This window comes from Macadamia integrifolia, chromosome 10, assembly GCF_013358625.1.
Source record: "Macadamia integrifolia cultivar HAES 741 chromosome 10, SCU_Mint_v3, whole genome shotgun sequence".
Taxonomy (NCBI): domain Eukaryota; kingdom Viridiplantae; phylum Streptophyta; class Magnoliopsida; order Proteales; family Proteaceae; genus Macadamia; species Macadamia integrifolia.
In genome coordinates this window covers 13,851,762-13,869,448 of record NC_056566.1, presented here as the reverse complement: position 1 = coordinate 13,869,448, position 17,687 = coordinate 13,851,762, and the positions used below count along the sequence as shown (strand labels likewise).

The following is a 17,687-nucleotide window of genomic DNA, read 5'->3' as shown; positions in this document are numbered from 1 at the left end:
ATTTTGCATTTTGGTTTTTTAGAGCTGAGTATATCCCAGAAAGTGATTTACTAGATCAAGAGTTTATGCTGAAAGGACAGTGGTTTCAAAGAAAAGACCTGGAGGTAAATATCTGTTCTGTTTTAAGAAAGAAAATGCTGTTGTCTCCTTACTTTTCATAAACCTATTATTTAATTGTAGGAAATAGGATTATTCTGTCTCTCCTATATCTGTTTATAATGTTTTCTTACACTATTCATGGATGAATTCTCTTAGATACCCTACGTTGAGAGATTGCTTTTAGGTAGAAGTAAGTTAAAACTAAAAAAGGAGAAATCCATAGTGCAAAGAACAGAGAATCAATAGGAAAGAACATATGTATGTGGTATTTACAAGAAATTGATGAAATCAATTGGGATTTGGAAATTTTAGGCTTCAGTAAAAGATAGAAAAATTCTGTTTAACAGTACTAAAAGATCGGTTAATTAGCAATTATAAAGTCACAGGTGAAATCTGCCAAAGGGATTTTGGAGGTTATAAAATGAGGTTAAATATGTCCAATTGGTTATGTTGGTTGTTTAAGTGATTTTAAGGTGAAAAATTCTAATCTTAAAAAACGAAGCTTTTAAATTTTTTTTTTTAGTTCCATAAATGGATTTTTTTTTTTAAATTTTAGATTTCAGGGTCGTAGATTTGATATAGAGTAATTGCAGAGAAATTCGGAAATTAATAAAATTGAAGAAAAGAAGAAGAGCCTAAGAAATCCATTTATTGAACTATAAAAAATAAAATATTGTCAGTCGAGCAATCATACTTCACATAAGAGAAGTCTTGTTAATTGCTTGAAAATCCAATTTTTCATTAATCTAGAGTTCATGGAATACAGCTATATAGGAAAGACATCCTTGTTGTCCAGCCTTAGTATTTCCCTTTGAAAAATAAAAAATGGCCTTATCTACAGTTTGCTCAAAAGAAGAAGAAGAAGAAGAAAAAAAAAGTGGTAAAGCTATGAGGTTTTTTTATTTTTTTATTATTATTAATTTTTTTTTTAAACTTCCCCTCTCTTCCACGAAGAGGGAAAGGATTCATCACCCTATTTTTTCTCCCACGTTCAGGGATGGGTTATTATGTTCTACCTCTTTTTTTTTTTTTTTTTTTTTTTTTTTTTTTTTTAAAACTTATTAGTTCCCCCTTTCTCCTCCACGTTTAGAGAGAGAGAGAGTGGGGACGGGGGAGATACGTGAGAGGATGAGCGAAAGATAATTATGGAGAGTAGGGAGGGAATGAATAATTATAGGGAGATTGACAAAGGTAAATATGGAGAGACAGAGAGAGAGAGAGATAATTATAGAAAGTGGGGAGAGAAACGTGAGAGGATGAGTGAGATTTTTTTTTAATTAATTATATTTTTGTCTTTTTGAAAAAATATGCCAAAGAAGGAGAATACGTACTTTTATTAGTATCGCGATATGATAATGCATCATATATCAATTGAGTTAACCCGAGGACTCAATCAATTGAGTTAACCCGAGGACTCAATCAATTGAGTTAACTCGAGGACTTAATCTGAGGACGCAGCTTCCTATTTTATCCTCCAAGTTGTCAAAATAAATAAATAAATAGATATATGATGCATAATCATGGATTTGTTTTCATTGCTAATTGAGAATTTTGAGAATTTGAGAAATAAAAAAAAAAAAAAAAAAACAAAAACAAAAAGAAGGAGATATGAAATGACATTTTGTTTCTATTCTAACGTTGACTTTAGGACAACCAATTTAACAGTCTTTTATATGCTTGAAGTATGGTTTCATTTGGAGGATAAAATCTATCTTCATCCTTGACCGGATGAAATGCGAATTTTTGTTTGAAGATCCTTATCAGTGAAAGAGATTGGATTTCTGCACTTAGGTTCACCCGGAGTTACATATGAAGTTCAACACATGTTTCACTTAAATGGCAATACTAAATCTTTATTAGTGAAGATGATCACCAAGGACTAAGCAATCCTTTAATCCAAGCACTGGCCAATTCATGGCAACTGTATAAACACGTTTGCCACCCGCGTTGCCAATTGTCTTCTACAAGATGAATATGAGAGAGAGAGAGAGAGAAGGATTAATAAAATTTAATTCTATATCGGTTAGCCATGAACAATATTACTAATGGGGTCCCTATAAGAAGTTTCAATTTCCTAATCCTCCATCGGTTGGCGACTAAATTGTATTATATGGGCACTGGATTCTTCCTCTTCTTCTTTGAAAATCTCTCGGTGGACATGCTCAGGAGTTTGTTTAGTGACATCCCTTCCCTTATTAGCTTCTTCTTCTCCTCATACCTGTGCTTGATTCTGCCATCGAGCTTGTAACCAAGAAAGGCACGAAAGGCCAACAACTCTCCAATTTCTTGACCCATCTTCTCGATGAAGTATTCCATTTTCTTCTCTAATGACTCGTAATTGTATTGCAATATCTGAGGATGCTTCTTGCTCATAGCAAGAATGCCATTGTAAGAGAGCCCATATGTCAGGAAGACCATGATCACTTTCTCACAGCTGATTCTGGTCACTGCCCCCAACACCAAAGCTAGCTCCTTCGTTCTATATTTATAACCGATCTTCACCAGAAATTTCTCCCCCACGTTTAGGGATGGGTTATTATGTGCCCACATTTTTTTTTTTTTTTGATTATCCTTTTTAAAACTTATTACCTCCCCCTTTCTCCTCCACGTTTAGAGAGAGAGAGAGAGAGAGAGAGAGAGAGAGAGAGAGAGAGAGAGATTTAAGGAGTAATAGCAAAAATTATTTCCCCCTTTCTCCTCCACGTTTAGAGGGAGAGAGAGAGAGAGAGATAATTATTATTATTTTTTTATCTTTCATTTTGAGGGGTTTTTTGGTCATTTAAAATTTTTTTTGGTGTCTTTTGGTCATTTGGAAATTTTTTTTGGTAGATATCAATGGCTTTTTTGTCTTTTTGAAAAAGTATACCAAAGATAGGGAGTGCGTACTTTTTAATAGTAGTATGATAGTATGATATATTGAGGTGAGAGAGAGAGAGAGAGAGTGTCCATTGACTATTCTACACTTCTTGAAATGTGTTTGGTCATTGTGGCTTGGTCGCCAATGGTCCAATGACATGGTCCAGTGGTCCTTGAAAACACTGGCTGGATGGGATTGAATTTCAGATTTGGTTTTGGGCCCATAACACATAAGGTTTATGCTTGCTTTTTAGTTTGTCTTCATGACATTCCTAAATAGTTGTGGTGAGGCTTTGGTAGTAATGTTGATGACATTGATTTGTCAAGAGTCCAATGACACACACATGCTGTTGTCCTCTCTTTAGATGGATATTGCTATCTATTTTTCTTCTCCTCACAGGATATATGCTAATTGTCTTAACTATAGGTCCTATTTTTATTCTGAGAAACTTTCATTTTGTCAAGGTTGCTTTATTCTGAGAAATGTAATCTGTAATAGATTTCCGTTTTGTTTTTTCATTCTTCTAATTTTTCTTATGAGCTCCAATGGTTAGCTACTTAAAATTGTGAATATATCAAGTTTACTTGTGAATTCGTTTTTACTGGTAATTCTGCTTATTCTGTAGTCAAGTGTAGATTTCCTTATGCTTGTCTAGAAACTTGAAACATTATTGTAATGGCAGCCTTACAGAAATGGCTCTAAACATGATACAGATTACTAACAGCCGAGGAAACGTGCTTCAATGTAGTCATTACATGCCTGTTATTGTCCCTGAAGGAAAGACACTTCCCTGTGTTATATACTGTCATGGAAATAGGTATGAAAAGAAGTTTAATTGACTTAATATAAATCTGATGTGTTTCTTAGGATTGCATTTAATTTGTGTGATTTTTTTCCTATAATTATGCAGTTTTGATGTTTTCAATGTGGTTAGGGGCTTCAATTGTGAACTTCTGATATAGATACTACTCAACTCAACTCAGCGTTGTCCTAACTAAATGGGGTGGACTACATGGATTTTTCCCCTCAAAGCAGCTCTATTCAAAGCCATACTTGTAACAAGGCCTAAGTTATGCATGTCTTTCCTCACCAGTTCTTCTAGAGTCATTTTAGGTCTACTCTTGTCTCTTTTAGCTTCTTCAATCTGAATCAAACTACTCCGTATTGGAGCATTTAAAGGCCCCAGCAGCACGTGTCCATGCCACCTCAAACAACATTTCGTAGCTACTCCTAAATCATTTCTATTACGATCATTCCTGATTTTATGCTTTGTAGTTTTACCACTCATCCGTCTCAACATCTGCATCTCAGGCACCCTAATTTTTTTTTCATATATATCTATGACATGTGGTATCTTGATGGTTTATTGCCACCTTCCAGGAGACTATTATTTGAAATGTCACATTTAGTAAGCTGTAGAAAAATAGTTTTTCCATCTCTCTTTAATGTCCTCATCCCTTATTAGTATTTATCATCTTCACTTAAATTCATCAGACATGGTTGAAATCTCTACTCTTCCTTTCCCTTATTTCAGCTATTTTATAGACAGCTTCCCCCCCCCCCTCCTTTTTGCTCAACTTGCCATAAAGATTCTCATATTTCTTCGCTCCTTGCTTCTCCCACAATATTCTTAGCATCATTTCTAGCAAGTTTATACGTTTTTAAATCCTTTTCATCCTTAGTCCCTTTTCATGTCTTAAAACTAGATTTCTTACCCTTAATGGCAGATTGACCCTCATCATCCCACCACCAAGTTTCCCTAGGTGACCATCGTTTTCCTTTAAATTCGCGTAGGACTTCTTCTGCAACTTTCTTGATACAAGTAGTCATCTCATTCCACATTGTATTAATGTCTCCATTAAAGTCCCACCTTCCTTGTTTGAACAAAATATCAGTAAATGATTTCAAGCTTTCTCCTTTTAAGCTCCACCACCTTATCCTAGGGCAAGTAATCTCACATTTCTTATTATTTGGTGTATTGAGACACGTATCTATGACAACTAATCGATTGGTTGAAATGGCCTTCTTTTTTGGGTTGGGGGGGGAGGTTGTTATGCAGCTGCTTGTTAACTGAGTTTGTTACTGATAAGCATTATATCTTGATTGTCTCAGTGGATGCAGAGCAGATGCCAGTGAAGCTGCTCTAATTTTGCTGCCTTCATACATAACAGTTTTCGCCCTTGACTTTTCTGGATCTGGGCTCTCAGAAGGAGAACATGTTACTTTGGGATGGAATGAGGTAAGTGCCCAAGTAACTAGGAAAATAAAGCAACAAAGCCATTTCCCAACTATTTGAGTTTGGCTTCATGAATGATTTTCCTTCCATTAAAGAATTTGAAAGTGGAGATACTGTTACAGTGCTTTATTTCAATATTTTACTTGTTATTTATAGAAAATCAAATGCCCTAATCAAGTGAATACAAAATTGAGAGCTTAGACCTTGATGGACTGGAATATGTGTAACCTATATCACCCACTTAATGAATTTTTTTTATTTCCATGTTATGCCAGGAAGTAAATCTCTTTTCTCACTTGCAATCATAGGAAGCTCCATTCTCTCATGCTTGTAATCAGAGTTTTTTGCTTAACTTACATGGTGGTGATAGTGGTAAACAATAACTGACTTGCTCTCTCTTAGTGCAATCTGATCTGGTTTGGTTGTTTTTACAGAAGGATGATCTGAAGGCTGTGGTTGATTATTTGCGATCAGATGGTAATGTGTCTTGCATTGGTTTGTGGGGCCGTTCAATGGGAGCTGTGACCAGGTATCCTTCTTGCTATCAGTTCTTGACTGGGCTTGCACATGGAGAGCTTAGAATTTTGTTGACCTAACTTCATTTATTTGTATCAAAAGCAATGATGTGGTATTGAACTTGGAAAGGATGGTTATTCCACATTCAGAAATCTATACCATTATCTGGGGCTGAAAAATATCGATATTGGAGGTTGATTCAGCTAGCTAAAAATCCTGTACACCTCATATGAACCCATGGTTTGATCAAATAGTTGTCAACCTTTCTATTTTGAATGTATACATTGCTTGAGTGAGTTTTCCAGGTTGGTTGTTTGTAATGTTTGTATGCTTGTACAGTTGTACTCAAGGTTTAAAGTATCGGTATCGGTATTATATTGGAAGGGTGATTTTAAGAGACGTATCGTATTGTATCGGAAAGACACAAGAAATGCTAAAGATATGTGTGGAAGTGGTCAAAAAACGTATGGAAATGCTCTGGATATATGCAAAATACATTTTTGGAGCATGAAACACTATAAATAAGTAATATGTAAAGTGTATCATGTATAGAAAGAAAAAAAAATACGATGAGATAAGTGCATTCAGTTGAGTATATATAAAGGACGAGATTTCTTACATGTACTAATACCAAATTTTTAGGTATCTTATTGGTATCGGCACCTTGAAGATAAGATACATATCAGTTGGTATTGGAGTATACAGAAGGATACTTAGAACCATGCTTGTACTGCCTTATTGGCTTTTCTCATATGGGAACATGGGATCTTGATCGTGTGTAGAAATGTTTATATGGAAATATTATTTGCATCCCAATTGAGGCCTGAGTTGGTCCAGTATTGGACTTGTATATTTGTGCTTACTTCATTGATCTTTACACTTTATGGAATTCCAACCAGCAAACCATTGTTCTGTTGTCCAGTTGAATTGATTAATGCTTTCCCTAGCTCTTTTAAGACATTTAGTAACAATGGCAATACGGTTTCCAGCTTGCTACCTTGAACAGTAAGGCACTTTATAGAGAACAATACTTCAAATAAGTTTTCCCCCATGAAACATGGAGCATGGTAAAGGAATATATAATATCTGAAGTTAACCACTGCTAGACATAAATAATGAAACTTGTCAAACTTTTTCAATTTTATATTTCATTTCAGTTAAGGTGTTGTTGCCACTCCACTAGTTAGAATCTGGTGTTTCAGACACCTTGAGCAAGGGCCTTATGAGATTGTGTGTGTCTGGTATAATGATGATTAACAAGTGGTCAGGCTATTCATGATGGGCACATCAGAAATTTTTCTGGACGGCCGCCTTTTTCTGTCACGTGGCAGATCAGATATTGCTGAAACTTGGTGGACAGGTAGATCCCAAGGTCTCCCAATTCAGATGTCAAGTTATAGCCAAAAGGAGTTGGACAAGTTGCAAAAACATAAAAAAATGTGAATGCTTGGACTACCGAAGGATGCATGCCATACATGGGGGTATATGATTGAATTCGAGTCTAGAGCTTAACACATGGCCTATTGAAACCATTCTCTAGATATTCAATTTTAGAGACTGCCACATCACCCTTCCATGTGACAAAACTAGGTGTGCTTGTCCAGAAATATCCTTTGGATGTGCCTGACCGGAGAAACTTTTGCCAATTTGCAAATATACAACCAACCAACCAACAACCAAAGCCTTATCCTAACTTAATGGGTCAGCTACATGGGATTAGCAAATATACAGGGTTTTTTTTTTTTTTTTTTTTTTTTTTTTAATTATATTCATATCGATGTCATGATGTATCGGATGCAAGGTTTGTTAGTATTGTCTATTTACAGAGACCATATTTAAGTTTATGATTTTATTTGTTTGGTTGATCTGTAACTGTGTTCGTGTTTACACCTGTCTTGTTTTCCAACATTATTGGAGATCTTCTGATTTGTTACCTGCGAACACTGTGATGTTGTTCCTGGCAGCTTGATATATGGAGCTGAAGATCCATCGATTGCAGGAATGGTTCTTGATAGTCCATTTTCTGATTTGGTTGAATTGATGATGGAACTTGCGGATAGATACAAATTCCGTATGCCGAAGTTCACAGTAAGTAGATATGTTTCTCAAATAAACATTTAGATGTTTCATTTGATCTTTTGCCAGAGACTTCTGATATTTTTTTTCTTGTTAAAAAGGATATCTGTTCGTTTCTAGATTTTTTAAGTCAATGAGCAGCAAGACTACTTGCTGATATTATATATGCATATTTTCTACTAAACAGTTATAACATTGTTGCCTCATCCCTGGTTGTGCAATTAAAGAAAGAAAAATATTATATGTTGACTGTATCAATTGACATACCATCTCCTTGAGTTTTGAAGTGGAGATCAATGAAATTTCGGTCAAACTCTACTTTTCAATCCACTCACATATCCGAGGAATGTCCGATAATTCAGCCGGGTAGTTCGCTTGGTTTGCTACTCGTATACTGGTAGAATGGTTTCTTAAAATTTTCCAGAAATTTAGAGATAGAATCTGCGTGGATTATTGACTACCTCCCTTTATAAAGAGAAAGGAAAAAATAACATATTGAGCAACTCTTATCGAGATTTCTCTCTTCTTTTCAGTGTGAAGATACCCATTTTGCAAATTTTATAACTAATCATGGTGAAAATGGGGCTCTATTTCAGGCTGGGGATTCAAACTTTACTTTTAGCCTTAAAATGATATATCCAATCGACCAAATTAACTAGTGGTGTGAATTCTTACATTACACTAAATATTTGTTTCTGTAGCAGTGGCATAGATTGTAAACTTTTTCTGACCTCTATCTTGTTCTTTACCTTTCCGGACATCATCACTGGTTTCTTGCTCATTGGAGGAATATGTTATTATTGCAAATTTCACTACTGATTTTGTCCTGCAATTGTTCTTTTTGGGAAATTCCCTCAATATTCAAGTGAGGAAAAGGAATAGCCAAGGTGCACATTGATTACAACAAACATGCTGAAGTTTACTGTCTTTGAGAAGAAATTTCTCTACTATACAAAAATTGACACCCCCTGCTAGAGGTGTTAACTATTGTCTCCCAGTTTGTCATTGTGGAAACCCTCATGACTTTGAATCCCAGAAAACAACAACAATATGGCTGGTGCTCCGATGCCCCCCCCCCCCCAAGGGTAGAAAAAACCTGAGTTCAGGGGAAAGGTTGAACGGTGTAGGAAGATAATTGAACGGGGAGGAGCTCCAACAGCTGATCCAAGCTTTTAGAAAAACAAAACCTTCCTTGAAAAAACCGACTGAGAAGATACTGCAATGCAAGAACCCAACCAACACAGAGAACCAAAGAATCGCTAATTTCCAAATTAACGGAGTATTGAGTTTAGAGTATGGAATGTTGCTAAAAAACACAGAATGTCCACCTGAAATCGAAAAGAGTTGCAGGAGACAGAGTGTGGGGGAAGGAGCTCCAACAGCTGATCCAAGCTTTCAGAAAAACAAAACCTTCCTTGAAAAAACCGACTGAGAAGATACTGCGATGCGAGAACCCAACCAACTCAGAGAACCAAAGAATCACTAATTTCCAAATTAACGGAGTATTGAGTTTAGAGTATGGAATGTCGCTAAGAAGCATAGAATGTCCACCGGAAATCGAAAAGAGTTGCAGGAGACAGAGTGGGCTTGCTCGTCAAATATGAAGATGTGGACAGGTTAGATTTGTTTGTTGGATGCTCTCCATCTAAACCATTGGCCGTTGGATTAATTATTTTCCTGAAAATGACAGAGAAAGGATAAATAATTAAAGTGGATACATCGGCATTTTTAAGGTTAAATAATTAAAGAGGTCAGACTTGGTGCAACAGTAAGGTTGCTTCATTGCAACCTAGTGGTCACAGGTTCGAATCAGGAAACAGCCTCTCAAGGAAGTGGAGGTAAGACTGCGTGCATAACGACCCTCACCAGACCCCACAGTGGGGGGAGCCTCGTGCACTGGGTATGCCCTTTTGCGACCTAGTGGTGATGCGGAACCGGGTTCCAAGAACAGGAATCGGATCGCTTATGGCCCACAAGAATGACCAAAATCTCAAATTTAATGGTTGAAGGGTATTCTTGTAATTTCAGAAACAAGCAGGGCCTTAGAAATAATTATAAGGTAGATGGGGTAGTTCTAGAACTAAAACTTTAATACAAAGGCTTATTCTGAATTTTACCAAAGAGAAAAGGAGTAATGGAATATAACTTTTGGGAACAAGGGCTTAATTGTAATAACAGGAAAATTCTTTTAAAATAAAAAAAACCTGTTCTTCTTCTTCTTCTTGTCGTGAGAACCAGAAACCAGCGGACAGAAAAAAAATTCCGATCGGTAGAACTCCTTCGATAGGGCTTGGTTTGACCTGAAATTCGAAACGAAGGTTGCCAGCCTTAAAGTCTCTTGATTCCGGCAGATAGATATCTCAAACAGCAAGCTTCAATCACGTAAAACAAGTTTTGAACTTCTCCAGGCGGCAAGCAAGAGCCCGATCTGAATCTGAGATCGATTTCTCACAGCAGAACCAAACTTGGGAGGAGATCTTCTAGGGTTTGTGTCGCCTAGGAGGTAGCAACCTTCGGTCCAAATCTCAGACCTGATCGATGGGTTTTCAAGGTTCAGCAACAGGTTTTGTACACCTGAGATTACCGCCCAGAACAGAGCATGGACAGCAAGCAAAGAAGGAAAAAAAAACCAAGAGAAGAAGATAAGAGTGAGAAAAGAAGATTTCAGAGAATCAGGGAGGGGGAAAATAGCCCACGGCAGCCATGGTATTCATACCAAATTTCAATTCTTAAAAAAAACTTCAAATCTCTCTAAAAACTCCATCGATTACATGTCCAATATAAAGGAAAAATTAGACAATTAATGGCAACTTACTTGAAAATAGAAACTAATCTATATAGCAACTAAATAAAAATCAAATCTAAATTAAAATACTATCAAACTAATTTCTAAACCAAAAAGGAAAGTAAATAGTAAAATTCTCAAATCAAAGAGATCCCTTCCATCGCCTAACTGCATCAAGTGGTCACAGGTTCGAGTCTGGAAATAGCCTCTCAAGGAAGTGGAGGTAGGGATGTGTACATTTCAACCCTCCCCAGACCCTGCAGTGGGGGGAGCTTCGTGCACTGGGTATGCCCCCCACCCTCTGCTTTTTTTTTCGACAATTTTTATACCAATGAAAAAGGGTTTGAAAGGGAAGTTACGGCCTTATGTGGTTGTCGCTTCTAATTGGCAACTTTTTACTGCGATGAAGAAGCATATGAAAGGAAATCTAAAAGCGCAATAAACGTCAGTGGGATGGCCATATGCCTTTTATGTAAATGATATTGTTCCAATTTTTTTTAGTATTTTAGCTATTCCAAAAGTTTTGAGTAATCTTGCTATCTATTTAAACCAATGGGTAGTTTAGCTATTTCTTCTTCTTCTTCTCCTCTTTCTTTTCTTCTTCTTCTTCTTCTTCTTCTTCTTCTTCTTCTTTTTCAGAAAATGAATATTAAGGATATCTTCCATTTTCCCCTCGTACTATGTATCGACTGGGAGTACTCTTATTCTCTTGGTCAGATGGAATTATAACCCCTTTGTCTCTCCAATCGTTGAGTTTAATGTATCTGTGTTGCATTACCTACTTTTACTGATCTTAACTTTATTACCATCTTTTTCTGAACTCGATATGACATTTTTCCTTGCTTACCCTAGGTGAAGTTTGCAATTCAATACATGCGTAAGGTTATCCAGAAAAGAGCGAAGTTTGACATAATGGACCTGAACACCATTAAGGTTGTATACTGCTATTATTGTTTTGGACATAATTCTGAATGATGAGTTGATACAGCATATAATCTAAATTTTTTGTATTAGTTATGGAACATGATCGTAATTATGTGCACTGATCTGTGACTTAACAGTGTCATCTAGGTGATTTCACATGAACAGGATACATGAAGACCCTGCCTTGGTTATAGAAGTCAACTGAGATCTTTTATAAAGTAATTATGTTTGGTGGTTGGAATAATTATTTAAGAATCAGTACAAAAGGGGTCTTAATGGAAAAGAATTTGGTGCTTGTACCCCAAGGTGCAAACCATCGTGTATTTGACTTTCTTTTTATAATTTTCAGCTTTACTTGCAGGGTACATGCTAATTATTAAGTGACTGAGGAAGAGTAAAATGAGTCCAAGCATTTGACTCGTCGAAGTATGCTTAATTGGAGTATTCTCAGTGACCGGACTTCCCATGTCTTGCAGTCAATAGTTCAAGATTTCGCAAAGTTTCGGCGAAATATTTTGGTTTCAACATTTATCTAAACTAAATATAATGTGATACTTACAAGATTTTGGTTGAAATATTTTCAAAATCTTAGGGTTCCAAAACCTTCCAGGTTTCAACTGAAATTTCAGTGTTTCGCGCAATATTTAGGTTTTGTGATTCCAAGCTTGAAACCGAAATCTGGATATGTTTGGTGAGGAATCAATGTAGGGGACTCTGTTAGAGTTTATGTATTAGGGTTACTTTGGAACTAGTTTATTTACATGTCTTATTTTGTATTTTTCCTTTTCTTCCTCCCTATGGAGGGTGTATGTAACTCATCCCGTTCTCTTCTTTCTCTCATCTTCTTCTTCCTTCCTCCTCTTACATCTCTTCTTCTCTTACCTTGATCCTTGCTTATTTCTAGCTACTCAGGAAATCCGTTGAAGTTTTTTTGATTCAGGAACTACTTGGATATCAAGTTGTATCCTTTGATATAGCTTACTTCTGTTTTTAATTACAAGTTTTTGCTTTCTGTGTGCTTCTTAGGGGTTGTTGCTTTATCCTTATATTGTCCTTAATGGAAGTGTTATTTAAAACAATTATGCAGATAAACTAAAAGAAAAAGAAAAAGGAACCGAAAAATGGAAGGAAAACTTTGGAAGAGAAAGATACTATCAAAACCAGGGAAACTTCTTTGCATAATATGTTCTTTCAGAAATGTGTCCCAAGCTTAATCACGACTTCCCCCCTGCCTGAAAACCTTGAGTGTTCCCTTTAAAAACCTAGACACCTCAGATATGCTTTAGCTTACTTTACAAGGATTCTGGACCTAGTTATCTATTGGCATTCTACTTTTCGACAGGAACCTGTTTTACCTTAAGAGAGAAGTATACTTTAAGCTATAGCCATTAAGCTCTACAGTGAAGGCTGTAGGTTCCAATGTTAATTTGTAGCTTTATTAGATTTAGATGGTTTCCTTCTCATGTTCATTTCACACTGCACTTCTTAAGACCTATAGTGAAAATAGGAGTTCCTGCCTTTTTTTGTATATTAGGACAAGTTTTAAATGTTCGAGTATGTGAATTGTGAATGACATAAAAGCCAGTACCAGTTAAAGGAAACTAAAGGATGTTCATCTTATCCTGTACAGTCTTTATTTTACTTCTGTCTTTTGTTGCTCATGAAAGTTTGTTTTGTAACTTATTTTTATTCTAGGTTGCAAAGTCTTGCTTCGTGCCGGTTTTACTTGGTCATGCCATCGATGATGATTTTATTCTCCCTCATCACTCTGATCAGATATATGAGGCTTATGTGGTAAGCACAAAGAAAATTTCCTTTAAAAAGTTCTAGAAATATTTTCAAACTTATCATCCGATTTTGCATCACACATTTGCTACTTGCATTTTTATTTGCTAGTACCATTCTAGTCATTTGCATTCTTATTTATTAAAGGGACGAAGTTCAAGCAGAACCTTTATTTTATAGTAATAGACTAGGGGCTTCTTTTTTTTTTTTGGGGGGGGTGGGGTTTGCAAAACCACGTGACATATATATATATATATATGGGGGAGGGTTCCCTCCGGCACATGTGTGCAGTTTCGGGTGTTGGAGGGGGTATTACGGGAAACCTGTCAAATGGGGGTATTTAGGATATTTTATAGGTTGTGTGCTACAGTAATATGGGTGAGGGTGTGCAGGTATTTTAATTTGTGATTTATCTTATTTACAAGCTTTGTCCTAGTTTTTAAAGTTGAATTATACTCAGTTACTTGTCAAAAAAGAAAAAAGAAAAGGTAGAGTTCTACTCATGTGAACTCTTCCCAATCATTTTATAGGATATTCTCTCATATTTTTATTTTATTTCAATTTATAAAGGAGAAAAGTACATTAATGAAAGAGAAAATAAAGATATCTCCATTTCAATTTACAAGGGGGAAAAAAGCTCTATACCCACATCTTATGCCAATGTGTTGGTATATGCTTAATATATGTGTTGCAGTTATATCAAATTTAATATGTTGGTATTTTCTTAATATATGTGTTGCAGTTATATTAAATTTCAACTCATTTACTCAACAGGGAGACAAAAATATCATCAAATTCGAGGGAGATCACAATTCCCCACGCCCTCAATTCTATTTTGATTCTATAACTATCTTCTTTCATAATGTGTTGCAACCTCCAAAGGAAGCACTTGAGAGAAATTATTTTGGGACCATGCACGATTACGTTGGCAAGGTAGACGAGTACTAAGAAACTTGGTTGTAGGTTTTGATTATGCTGGGAAATGTTGGGTGCCAATTTTTAGTTGTGAGTTGACAAATTCATGTGCAGGGTTGTTGGAATGCAATGTATGAAGACCTTAGTTTTTCGGAAACTTCAGGCATGGCTTTCATATCACTTCTGTGTTTTTCAGTCTGGTTTCTGTTGTACCTATTATTTAGAAGATTTTCTGTTCTCCAATTGATTGATTACTAGTTGCAGAATCAGTAGCAAAAAGCACAGAAGATGCCATTAAACAACTTCGTGCCTTAAGACCCATGAGTCGGACAGAGGTAAGTAAAGTTTGGTTTGACATGTGTCAATGCATGCAGAGACATACAGATGCAGTGGGAAGAAGTTTAAGTTCATTGATCCTCGTGGCTCCAGTTTGATGCATCACATGTGTCTTATTTCTCATTAGTATTCAGTGAAAGATGCAGTCACCTGCACATTGAAAAACATAACATATATTGCTGTGTTTTGTGTTTTAAAACACTGCGTAAATGAGGCTATTCTTCCAACTCTCAGGCTTTGGTTGTTATAATGCCCAAAATAAACTTATCTAGGTTTCAGATTAACCAAGCCAAGACTAAAAATGGGTCAGGATTGGTAGGTGTCTCTCCTTCCTCGTCCCTTTCTTTTTTTTCTATCTTTTACAAGATGGAGTTGGGGGAAAAAGAGAGGGAAAAGGGCTGTTGGGTCCAGTCACTTTGAGGGATGGACAACTTGATACATTCCCAGTTTTTCAGGAAAAAAAATATTAGGATTAGCTAATCCAAAATTTTGGAGGAACTAGGCAGTTGGGGTGGTTTGACATTTGGACTTTGGTGGCTTGTTTAAGGCTGCTACGCCTTTGTATCGCTGCTTAAGTTCAATTAAGTTGTGTTGTGGTATATATAAGCACGTTGTCATGCAGTTTTGTACCATGATTAACACATCTGACTGAAGTTATGACTTTGGACATCGTTATTGAATATTGTGTAGTTTTGTATCTAATATTCGTTGAAATTTTTGTTTTGTATCTGATATTCGTCGAACTTACCATGTGGTTGTTCTCCTTGAAACTCAGGTCCCTTCTGATATTCCCTCCGAAGAAAAACAATCTGGAGAGGTACTTTGCTGCTGCTTTGTTTTTTTCAGTTGTAGTTTATAGGATCCCTCCTCCCCATTCTCTTTCTGTTCTCAGTCAGATGTATGACTTCCTGCGACACCTAAGCCAATTATTTGGAGAGCTGCCAAAGAATCTAATTAAAATCTGGTAATGTTAGACATCATAGACATGGTGATTCACAGGTGCATCAATCCATTCCTTTTAGTCAGTGAACCACCTCTTGGGTGGGCTGTAGCAGTAGCTAAAAAAGAATGATGATTGTATAGCTTCAGCTATCCCTTGATTCTATTCTTTTCCTCGTTGCTATCCACTTTTTGTTTTGAAAGGGTGTATGAATGGTTTCATGTATTAGTATTAAAAAATGTAGATGCTTCAGATTTGATGTCAGTCATTAGGTGGGTGTGGCCTGCCTTTTTAGCTGTAGTCAAAAGGCTCAAAACTACTATTTCATTTACCAATGGAATAAGAGTTGAGACTCACTCATTTTTTATTGCAGAAAGAAGGAAATGAAAAGGAGTCTGCATCATCTTCTGGACTGATTAGCTTCGAATTCTCCAATGGCGATCTCTATGGTCCACATGTCCCTACCACGGTTGGTGATGATGATGATGATGATGAATATGTGGAGTACCCACTCGACAATACAGCATATTTCCCATGCAACATTGAGGAGGAAGAAAGGGTAAGTCCCATACTAATTTTTAGTTCCCTCATCCCATACTTTAGTTATTTTTCTTTCAATATCTCCCACACGTTCTATAAAGGGGTTCATGGGCCATATTAGTAGTTCAACTCGCTCTCAAATCAACATGATGGGCTAATGGATAACATCTAACCATTCAATTTACAGCCATTTTAACCCAACTGGGTCCAGCAATATACTCTTTTTTTTTTTTTTCTTTTTCCGATAAAAGGTCCAGCAATATACCTTATTATAAAGAAAGGAGGCTCAGGTTGGACACTGATTCACTGTAGGACAACTGCTCACATCTGTCCCTTCCTATGGATCAAACTAGGGGCTAACCCATGGAGAGGACCTTATTCCGCTGAAACAAGTGGCTTTGCTCCCACCCTTTCTGATAGAGAGTTAGAATTTCTTTTGGCCTGTATCTTACAAAGGCTTTATTTTTCTACTATAAATGGGCTTCCTTTCTTCTAGTCCATATTTTTCTATATTGAATGTTCAAATATGATGCAGATGTTCATGGCAGCAGTTATAGAGTCTTTAAGAGACATGGAGATCAGACATCCTCATGAGGAGCAGCAGGTATCCAATGTCAGTACCAGTTCACCTGAATCTTCACAGAAGGAAGACCCTGTAACTTCTTCCATCGCAGAACACTCAAGGCTCTCAAAGACGGATAACGGTCCCATTTCAGCAACAGCCACTCAGGACTTGGTCTGTCAAAGCCCTTCACCAGATGCAAATGAGCCCACAGTGGAAAACATGGGGACTTCTACTACAAGGGACATGCCATTGAGTGATAACAGGTCATCTACAAGTGACTCCTCAAAAAAAGATGTGGACATTTCAGGTGGGACACGGGCCACCTTGACGGTCGAGAAGAACTCAACCAACAGTATTGTAGATGGATTGACACAGCGGTGGGGTTTCAACTTCTTTAGGAACAATTGAAACAGTTACTGTGATGTATGAAATGTGAAGATGGGATTAACTGTTTTTATTTAGGGTATATAGCAAAGAAAATTACGTACAGTAAGGGGGGAAAAAGAAAAAAAAGAAAAGAAAATTATATTGTGATGTGTGCAGTCTGTGGAAATCATATTTCTTTGTATTAATGATTCAGTTCTCTTCCCCCTCCCCCTTTTCCCACATTCCATTCTTGGCTCTAAATCGATGAGTTATCTGAAAAGCTTATTGCATTGATCAGAGCTATGAATCCTTCAAAAACCTCTCTGGATAAGCAATGGAGAGATCTTTTCGACCCATATGATGTGAGCATGGCCTTGAGTTTTGAAAAAAAAAATTGCTTTTTTTTTCTAATGGAAGTTTCAGGGCTATTTGACATATGCATGCTGGGGTTAAAAAAAAAAATGCTCGACTGATGTTTGAAAGGACCAGCAAAAGAAAGGATTAGTCTTTTGGGTGGGATATAGTTTGCCAATGAAAGTGTGCAAGGAGGCATTGACCGGGGTGTGGCAGTTATTTTGCACCCCTTGTATCTGGCATAGCCCTTACGGTTCCCCCGCCCACCCCCCATCCCCACAAAAAAAAAAAAAAAGAAAACACCCCCTAAAAGAAAAGAAGGAAAATGTTGGGAACACTGGTAGGTGCTAGCTTGTCACTCTCTCTCTCCATTCCCTTTGGAAATGATTCCCA

The 17,687-nt window shown here is 36.7% G+C and overlaps 1 protein-coding gene across 1 annotated transcript; it reads left to right on the top strand.

Moving 5' to 3' along the window:
- Positions 1–26: 26 nt before the first annotated feature.
- Positions 27–17,215, top strand: LOC122091385. The gene is made up of 13 exons (XM_042661288.1): positions 27–104; positions 3,670–3,773; positions 5,069–5,195; positions 5,627–5,721; positions 7,673–7,796; positions 11,422–11,502; positions 13,189–13,287; positions 14,053–14,211; positions 14,308–14,356; positions 14,458–14,528; positions 15,305–15,346; positions 15,843–16,028; positions 16,545–17,215. The coding sequence occupies exons 1-13, from the start codon at positions 66–68 to the stop codon at positions 16,980–16,982; spliced, it is 1,614 nt and encodes a 537-aa protein (XP_042517222.1). The 5' UTR covers positions 27–65; the 3' UTR covers positions 16,983–17,215.
- Positions 17,216–17,687: the final 472 nt, after the last annotated feature.